A 10,626-nucleotide genomic window follows, 5' to 3' on the forward strand; every position below is an offset into this window, starting at 1 on the left:
TTTTTTTGCCTCTTTGTGGATGTATGTCCGCTCAGGCATGCGTTTCCACAATAATCCAGTCTCATCCACATTGAATATTTGCTCAGGCAAATAATTCCCTTCCACAATCACATCATCTAACTCCTCCTTAAAAGCTTCGGCAGCACCAACATCGGCACTAGCTGCCTCTCCACTCACCTTAACACTGTGTAGACTGTAGCGTTTTTTAAATCTATCAAACCACCCATGACTTCCTGTAAAGGTTTGATCACATTCATCTCCTGCCCGCTCCTTCAGGCTTTGGAACAGGCTTCTTGCTTTAGCCTGTATGGTTAGAACACTTAAGGGTACACGCTTCTGCATCTGGTCTTCTATCCATATCACCAATAATTTTTCCATATCGTGGATAGGACCTTGTCTTTTCTTTGATATTATAGTTCCCTTTATAGGTGTTGTTCCTTTCACTACTTCACGAATACGTTCCTTGTTCTTCAGAATAGTGGATATAGTCGAGTGTGAGAAACCTAGGTCGCGGGAGATTGCTGCTACTGTTTCTCCATTCTCATACTGTGTTATTATCTTCAGTTTCATCTCAAAAGTAATTGCCTGTCTCCTTTTCCTTGGAGCACCACCAGCACTCTCACTTTTACGCTTTCCAGTCATTATAAAGTCAATTAAATACGATAATAACGAAAGTTCATAGCGCGATCAGTATAGGATACGATAGCCAAACACAAACAAAGCGCTCCACTGAGTGAGTGTACCCACGAGGCGACCCAAGACACCCCTCCCTCTCGCCCGGGACGGAAACGTTTCGGTATAGAAAATGCGCGCGTCATTTAAAAAAATTTTTGGTCACGATGGTCGCAGTCGTATGTCCCGTATGGACGTACGGTCAAAGCAGGTCGTAAGTACCAATGGACGTAAGTCCACGTAGTCGTAAGTCGGGGTCTAGGTGTATATATTTATTTATTTATTTATTTATTTATTTATTTATTTATTTATTTTAGAACGTCGATTTAAAGTGATTCAGTTTAAGATAATTGATTTAAAGCGACACCCAAAATTATCAGAAAAAAGACAATTAACCCTTAGCTACTCTGCCCACATATGCAAAAAATGGAATACAAGGAACACAAAATGTCCACTGATGATGGCTGCCTTTCCAACAGATAACTTTCAATGATTATAACCACTGCTTAACATTTCAGTCAGCATTAACTAACCAAACATGACTTGCCCTAACTAAACCTACGGTGCCTTGCAGTTGTTAGGTACTGTACTGTTCTTGTTGTCTGCTTTCAATGGATAAGATGTGGTTAAATCATATTGTTTGTGATATTTTTTTCCACGCTGGTTATCTTATAGTAACAATTAAATTCTTTCCACAGAGGACTTGGACTTGAGAGAATTCTTGAAAGCTTGATCACTACCTACAATGACCCGGGTAATTTGGTCATTGTAGTTGGCACCACATCACGAGAAGAAGAGTATATATTATCACAGTTAGAGGGTCAGGGAGTAAACCCCCTGCCACGTTGTATTACTGCTGACTGTTCTGTGAGTGAGAGGTTAGTACTGTACTCTTGCATGTGTTAAACACTGTTACATAGTTCATGTTTATGATGCTGTTATTGGACCATGAAATTTCTGCAATAATTGGGGAATCTGTTGATGCATTTTCACATGGATTTTGGTGGATATTTTCCCTGTCCATACCTTTCCATTTCCTGCATATTGGGTAAGATTTCTCTCATGCCTGTTTCAGACACTGCCGTTATTACACATTCTTTACTTGCATTTGATGAGCACAAAATTTATGTAGCCTGTGTTTTGAGTAACTTATATTCACAAATACAATAAAGTGAAAAAGCAAGAAGCTAATGTCTTTTTCCCTCTTATATTGGAGAATTGCATTTGTTTGTTGATATAAACAGTGTTGTTAGGATCTTTGTTTGTTCTTTATGAGATGTGGACTTTTGCAGATCACAGATTTACCATCAGGGTGGGGTGCTGTTTGTTACATCAAGAATCATGGTGATGGATGTGTTGATGGAGCGTATTCCAGTTGACCTTATTACTGGTAAAATAAATCATATTTGTCTGTGTTGTGAAAATGATTATTTAAGTAGCTGTATTTTTTCTGAATAATATCAAAATGTAAAACATTTCATGCCTAAGAATTTCCAGACTTCTAGTAAGATGTGTCAATAATGCCTGAGTGAAAGGAATGATTATTATTGATGTTACATGGTGACATTTATTGGTTGACAGGTAATTAACACTCTTGGCATCACCTGAAATTTATTTAACGTTCTTGTCGCTCGCTCTGTTTGAAGCACACACAATGACCAGAATTCCCAGAGAAGAAATTTTTTTCATGAGCGCTATTTATGATTAAGACATCGTCAAATATTTATTCAAATGATGCCTTCCTATGTAAAAAAGTCTGGGAAATCACATGAAACCCTCAAAACATAAAATTATAAGTAATTTTTGCGAGTATAAGTGAAACGTGAGAGTTTACTATTGATTCCTCTTCAAGCTGTACCCATATCATTGCATCAGTCTGTATAAAATGCACATGGCAAGAAAGAGTAAATCATGAGGAAGATGATGGTGTAACACATCAGAAAAAAGATACTGTAATATAAAAGGTAACGGAGTGACAGAATAAAAAGTAAAAAGTGGTGGTTAGGCATGCAGTTGTTGAAATGTTTATACAGGTAAACTTTTGAGTTACAATATCCCAAGAAGTGATATTCCACTTTAATGATGGTCATAAATTAAGACCATCTCGTTATGTATGATCAAAATAGCTCGCTTTAATGATATCCATCGATATTCATTGGTTGGAATTTTTTTTTTTATCTCTAGTGCAAATTATGGGCTGTATATGCAGTGGTCCCTCGGTTAACAAACACAATTCGTTCCACAGAGTCATTCGTTAACCAAAAATTTCGTTAACCGAATCCATTATTTCAATGGGATATTGAGTAATTGGTTCCAGCTCACAGAAAAGTACAGTTGGGTCTTCATTTACGCGGTCAATTGAACCCGTGGAGTACCACGTAAAACGAGAAACGTGGAAATGAAATAACAGAACATATGGGATTAATTGAAATAGAGACTGGGCCGACCCCCAAACTCCACTTTTTCCGACACAATACGTACCTTGTAGTTAAAATAACATCTTAATTTTATGATGGTATGCACACACAATTAATAATTAAGAGAAATATCAATAATATTAGGTTTTTTAACACTTATGTTAGTAGAAAAGATGGCTGGGTACACGGGGATGGGAGGTCGGTTCCGAGGCAGAGGGCAGATTATTGGCCCTCACCTGAATCATTTGTATCAATTGTATCACTATCCACCACATAGGCTTGCAGGGCCTCTTTGTCAAACCCCTCATCAAAGTCCATATCCTCACTATCACTGACTTGGGCCGGCTGTGGTGGGCGGCGGGTGAAGAACTCGGTAATGTTTTGATGACTGGGCGACCTTGTGCGCACCCTGCCCGCGCCGCTTCCCACGTAAATGACCAAATTTACCGTGTAATTAAAGCATTTCAATTCTGGCAAGGCACCACGTAAATGACCAAATGCGTAAACAAAAACCGCGTAAATCCAGACTCAACTGTACACACAAAGTTAAGCCAAAAATGCATAAAGTCAGAAACACTCCGAAAATTCCCCAAAATCGCCCTTAAATCACTATATATACATACGTACATACACACTATTACTCTTAAATCACTACTGTAATGTGATACAGGTGATTAATTTTTATCTCTCGTGCAAAATATATGACGTTTATATTCAAATTATTTGCTGTCTTGCAAGGATTCCAGCAATGCAAATTATATTCTCCTAACTTTAGTCTGAGATATTATATTAGATAAAAACTGTAAGCCTAAAACCCTGGCTGGACAGATGGGGAAGAGGGAGGGAGGAGAGTATGGGGGTGGGGGGGTGAGGTGATATTGTGGGGTACATGATGTTGGGGTTCACACTCAGGATGGGATGGAGAGAGGAAACTCACAATGTGCTCTCTGTATACATATTTTATTGGATGTACAGTGCAGCTTGGTGCTGGGAAGTGGCAGCGTGGTTACAAGCGTGATGTAGAGAGAGCTGGTTGGTGAGGGTGCTCAGAGGAGGACAAGCTTGTGGGTTGCCATGCTCGCCGGCGGGAGCGAGGGCCGCCAGGCAGAAGCGGAGGAGGTGGTATTGCTTGCTGGTTGGTGTAGGTAGAAAGAGAGTGGTCACCACGAGGTCAGGTCTTATATGGCGGAGATAAGCGTGGCTTAATAGTTGACCTCCGTGATGTATGGCAGCGCTGGTTGACCTAGACCACGAGGCATACACTGGAGAATTCGCGGGGTCGGCTACTCAGCGACAAACAGCGTTTGTAGGGGAGGTATCCACTACAGTACTCTGCCCTTCCCTCCAGGTGGTGAAGGAGACTTGTTGTCTGCAGGGTTGCATGGCACATGTGAGGCAGAACGGGCGGTGCATGCCACATGTGAGACATAATGGCGAGGGCGTGGATGAGCCGGCCGCTAGTGGAGGCAGCTGTCTAGACACACAAGATCTGTGGGAGAAGAGAGGGAGAAAGAGGGTTGTGGAGGTGATGAATGTTGTGTTTTCCTCGCGACAGGTACAGAGTCGTCAGATGCGCCTGCTGGGGTGTGTGGGCCTGGGCCAGGAGCAGGGGCTGCGTCAGCAGGAGCGGAAGAGAGTCCGTGACAGCATCTGGGTCCATGACAGCAGCAGGGTGCAGGACAGTAGCAGGGGGTACATGAGGGAGAAAAGAGGGGTGTGTGGGTCCGCGTCAGGAGCAGGGGCAGCATCAGGAGGCATGGCAGGGGGGTACTGCTGGGCCGGGGCGGCGTCTGAGGCAGGACGGGTGTGTTGGGGTCGGTAGAACGTGGTGCTTGGGGCAGGAAGAGGAGCTGGTGTCTGCTTAGAGAAGCAGTGCTGCTCTAGGATGTCTAACCTGCGGTGTAGAGACAGTAGCTGTAGAGCCGATGAGAGCTGCTTCTGTGTGGATAAGCCAGTCTTCCATGTTGCTTGAAGACTGGGAGAGTGATCGGTTTCTCCTCCATCCTATGTGAGTGCGAATCTCTGGGGTCACCATTTGTGGGGTACGTGATGTTGGGGTTCACACTCAGGATGGGATGGAGAAAGGAAACTCACAATGTGCTCTCTGTATACATATTGTATTGGATGTACAGTGCAGCTTGGTGCTGGGAAGTGGCAGCGTGGTTACAAGCGTGATGTAGAGAGAGCTGGTTGGTGAGGGTGCTCAGAGGAGGACAAGCTTGTGGGTCGCCATGCTCGCCGGCGGGAGCGAGGGCCGCCAGGCAGAAGCGGAGGAGGTGGTGTTGCTTGCTGGTTGGTGTAGGTAGAAAGAGAGTGGTCACCACGAGGTCAGGTCTTGTATAGCGGAGGTAGGCGTGGCTTAATTGTTGACCTCCGTGATGTATGGCGGCGCTGGTTGACCTAGACCACGAGGCATACACTGGGGAATTCGCGGGGTCGGCTACTCAGCGACAAACAGTGTTTGTAGGGGAGGTATCCACTACAATATGTTTGACAGTTGGTGCCAAAGGTCTAATGTGTGTTTATTTATCAGTTCTTAAGTGACTAAGCTTCTCTAATAAAATGCCAGTGAAATGACTTGGGAAAATATAATTTACATTGCTGGGATTCTTGTAAGATAGTGATTAATTTGAATATAAACAAGCTATAATTTGCACTAGACATAAATATTTTAGTGCCATAATCATTTAGTACATGTACAGTACAGGTTTGCACTCAGGTCATTTATTTCTGTTACGTTTCTTTTAGTATGGTGTGTGCATGTAAATGAATGAAAATAAATGAAGAAATTTATGTAAATCTACCCTAAAATACACTAATGTAATTAAATTTTTATCTCTTGTGCAAAATATATGATGTTTATATTCAAATTATTCACTGTCTGTGATATTATATGAGATAAAAACTTAAAGCCTACCGTATAACCACCAAACCCTTACTGGGAGGAGGGTTGACAGTGACATGTTTGACAGTTAGCACCGAAGGTCTAGTATTTTTTTTTTATTTATGTCCTTTTGTTTGAGTTTTTGTTTTTTGCTTATAAAATGTCAGAAGTGACCAGGTAGAATATAATTTATGTTGCTGGAATTCTTATAAGATAGTGATTAATTTGAATGTAAACATGCGATAGTTTGCACGAGACAAAAATTTTAGTAATCATTTTGTACATTATTTTGGTTACATGTACAGTACAGCTTTGCCCTTAGGACAGTGTGTGCATGTAAATGAGTTTCAGTAAATGAACAAAGTTACATATATCGAGCCAAAAATAATAGTTGAAAACCTTTATGTAGACAGAGCTTGGATGGCTAAATTTTAGAATGATCAATAATTTTAATATAGAAAATGAAAAAATATACAAGAACACAACGTTCTTGATACCGTATATACTCATGTGTAGTTCGAGTTTTTAAGACCAAATTTTTGGGCAAAAAATTGGGGGTCGACCTCTAAACGGGTAATAGTTTCGTTAGGTTGAAAAATATTTACCAGTAACTGCCAGTAACCAATGGAAACGACGCACCACCAGCTGTGAGTGTCAGTACAGTTGCCAGGGCAGATCTCTTGCGTCATCATAGCAAGCCCAAAGTAGCCAAATGCATGGTATGGTAGCACAGGACGATGTGAAACATAAGTATTCATTTTTAAAAGTTTATTTATAGATACATAAATTTTTTTTCATTAAATTTGAAACATCAATCTTTGTTAATTAAATTTGAAACAAAAGAAAACTACGATACCGTATTTCTAAATATTTTCATTAAAATATTACATCACAAGTATATTTTACCTTAACTGTGCCTGAATGAATATATTCTCAGAAATAAATATGGAAATGTAATATTTTTGCTGAAATGACGTACGTATTACAGTGGAAAGTGGGATAAAATCATGACGAAAACAATGACTTTCGCTTTCTTTCGTTCAAAAAATGTTACCGTAATCGTTTTTCGAATGGTTTTCAGTTAAAAAACTGTTGTATTACAATAATATTCTATCCTAATTAACTTGAATAAATACTTGAATGGAAATATACAATATTTTTGTTGAAACTACTCGCCTTTCAGTGTAAATTGTCGTAATAATAGATGGTAAACAATTTGCCTTCGACACTCGTTTCAGGCACGGCGAGCCTCAGTTTATAGGACGTCGAGTGCTTTTAGTGAAGGTTTTGTTGTTCCATTACCCTCAAAAACTTGGATCAACCTATAAACGAGGAATATCATAAATTAACGATTTCTTGGTAAAAAAAATCAGAGTCGACCTGTATACGAGGGAGGATTATAGACGAGTATACACGGTATTTACTCCACTGGAAACGAATGTAAATAAAGAACAGATTACTGTTTTGGCGGACTAGCCGATCAGCTGATGCTTACAACAAAACGTGTTTGTCATAAGGATTTCGTTAATTGAAGTTTTGTTCGTTAACCGAATTGAAGATCCTTATGGGAGCTAATTCGTTAACCAAAATTTCGTTAATCGAACCGTTCATTAACCGAGGGACCACTGTGCTCAAATTAATTGCCGTCTTGCAAGGATATCAGCAATAAAATTATATTTTTCTTCGTCAAGTCAATGACATTTTATAAGGAAGCAATATTTAACCCTATGCATGTCACGTCACCACCTTCACTTGTCAGCCTACCCACACGCCGCCACACGGCCAACACTACAGACCTGTGTTTGGTTCTTTGTTGATCATAAACCTGGCATCGCATGGCTCCACGAATATTGGCCAGCATCGTACATTGTACTTATCATTGTTTTTTGTTTTTTTTTACTTATTCTTAGTTTGCATTGATGCCACAACTCCCATAATGCAACGCATCTCTACCTACAAGATTGTGGGGCGCACAAAGGATTATGGGAGTTGTGACATCAAGGCAAACTAAGAATTAGTGGATAGAACACACACCTATTATGAGATTGTGAAAAATTAAAATAATATAGAAATAAATTAAAACTTCCATCATAGTTAAGGATTGTTTGAGCTAACCACAGAAATCATTTAGTCATGTAGTCCCCAACGCGAATGTAAACAGACCATACCAACGTGCTTTATATAATATTTTTAACTACCGGGTATTTTCTCGATTCAACGAACTAATTCGAGCCACCCCTTTCCATTAAATCAAAATTTCTGCTAAATTGAATTTCCATTATTTTCGCACGATTTAGCGAATAGTTCGCTAAATCGAGCGTGATTCCGTTAAATTCTGCGCTAAATGCACCGCTTGGCGCATGGGGTTTGTTTACGTGGCGGCGGCAGGACACTGCCGCCGCCACGTGTGTTGTTCACTGATACCTCTTTGTCTACGTCTTGGTCAACTAACTACTGTGCTTAGACATCATGCTGAAAGTCTGTCAGAAGTCTCAAAAAGGAAGTGGTGTGGGGAAGAAAGTAAAAAGAGTGCGGCTATCAATCGGAAAAAAGTTTGGAAAAATAGAAAAAATTAAAAACAAACACCAAACCCCCTAGTTTAAGGTATGTACATATGAGGTGTGTCCATAGGTGTGAGCGTATGAATGGAATTAATTTCGATTTAGCAAACTAGTTCATTAAATCGAGTGAAATATAATGGAAAAAATTCCTTCCTCTTAGTCAAGAGTTCGTTATATCGGATTCCGTTAAATTGAGAGTACCTGTATACTGTACAAATATTCTTAGTTTGCATTGACGTTACAACTCCCATAATCCTTTGCACGATCTACCATCTTGTAAGTGTAGATGCATTGCAATATGGGAGTACTGTACAGTATAGTATGCGACATCATGTGAATACTAAGAATATAGTGAAAGGACAGCACTAACATTTGATTGAACTGTGTTATGGCGACTGTGAAGTGATATTTTCTGTATTTTTGTGACTGTAAGGTGTGTTGACACTTGTTTTGAAAATGTAAGCAGTGTTGGCAGCTATCATTGATTTTTGTTATCATCGTTCATTCTGTTTTTGTGACAAGTGCTTTTGCTCTGTTTTTGTAACTGAAGTGAGCAGTGTAACTTTGAAAATGTCTGGGAAGGCCAAGGCATCCAAGACAACCCTGTCTCTGAGGTGAAGCTTGACATGGTTAAGTAGCATGAGACTCCCCAGAGGCTGTGTGGGAGTCAGAGTGACATCTCCACTCTACCTTCAAGAGTTCCCTTAGGATATGGAGAGTGTTGTTTAATTGTTTTGTACTGATAGTAGTATTGTAGGAATTTTTTTTTTTGGTAATACATGTGTTTGGGGACTGGCTGAGAATGTATCCCATTGAACCCTATGTTATAATGTGCCCTATCTACGATAATTCACCTAGCGATGGGTTTTTCAGGAACCCAACCCCATCGTATCTTGAGGTCTACCTTTACACATTTTTTTCCTTGCTAGTTTTTTGTCAAAATCTTTTGAAAGTATTTTTTTTATGACAGATTATTACTGTACACATATTAATGAAGAGAAATAGACCAGTTAGAAGTTTCTGTGACAAAAACTGAAATTTTGGCAATGATGTTTCCACTTACCTCTCAGACTGGGTAGGCCTCCAGGCCTTGGCATATGCACGACAATGGCGATGGCGTTATGAATACATATCAAATAAGCACAATATAGTGCATTCATTATAATTCACCATACCCATACGCATGGCTCTACTGTACTACATTTCACTATCACTCATTAATTTTCCAAGCTACATCTACATATTACAACAAGCTTGTGAGTAGCCATTTCTTCAATGTTTCATAAATTTAAAAAATATTTCACTATTTCATTATAAATATTTCAATACACATCACTTTATCACTTCATAAGAATAAATATCGAGGTTGTAAGAGACTGAGACACTCACTGGGTACTGGGGCAGAAGCATTACTGGCATTTGTTGTCTGTTACCGCCTGGTCCACCACACATCGACAGGTTGCCACTTAGCCTCAAGACTTGTTTCCGGGTAAGAGAGTGGCGTGACAGAAGTGCCGTTAAAATTTTAAATAATTCGACCAGAAACTTTTAGAGAAAATGAAAAAATGCCATACTGGCATATCTGATTGCGAGGCAAATGTTTAATTTACATTAAATCAAAATGCCACTTATGTGTGTGTATGATACCAAGAGTGTTAATACTTGTTATACAGTTCTTGGCTCTCCCTAGTGTGGATAATGACAAGATTGACATATGATATTTTCTTTTTCAGGTGTGATTGTCTGGAAAGCTCACAAAATCCTGGAGTCCTGCCAGGAAGCCTTCACCCTTAGGTTATATCGGCAGAAAAACAATGTAAGTGATATCTTTGTTTGCCGGAACCATTGGTGCAGAGCACTTCCGGGAATGAGAGATTTATGGGTAACAAGACGACTCTCAAAGCCAGAAAAAAAATCCCTCATCATTGGAATCATCTGGAATTTTCCGGGTAACGGAAAAATTTTCTCGGAAGTTCCAGAAATTGTGCATTAGATCAGGGGAGACGAGGAACAACGAGAACGTTTCGAGCACAGGAACAACGTAATAGTTTATGGAGTCCCTGAGAGCCAGTCGGGGGAAGCTAAGAGTAGG

General features: G+C 40.0%; 1 protein-coding gene across 7 annotated transcripts in view; it reads left to right on the top strand.

The window, feature by feature from the left end:
- The window catches only part of LOC121867168 (DNA repair endonuclease XPF-like), a gene marked incomplete at its 3' end in the record, with an annotated part of 23,550 nt that extends 13,200 nt beyond the window's left edge, over positions 1–10,350 (top strand). For all 7 annotated transcript variants that reach the window (XM_042366943.1, XM_042366941.1, XM_042366944.1 and 4 more), the window contains 3 exon segments: positions 1,371–1,550; positions 1,965–2,062; positions 10,268–10,350. In XM_042366943.1, coding sequence (XP_042222877.1) covers positions 1,371–1,550; positions 1,965–2,062; positions 10,268–10,350 — 361 coding nt within the window.
- Positions 10,351–10,626: the final 276 nt, after the last annotated feature.

The sequence above is a fragment of the Homarus americanus genome, unplaced genomic scaffold (assembly GCF_018991925.1).
Source record: "Homarus americanus isolate GMGI-L3 unplaced genomic scaffold, GMGI_Hamer_2.0 scaffold6317, whole genome shotgun sequence".
NCBI lineage: Eukaryota > Metazoa > Arthropoda > Malacostraca > Decapoda > Nephropidae > Homarus > Homarus americanus.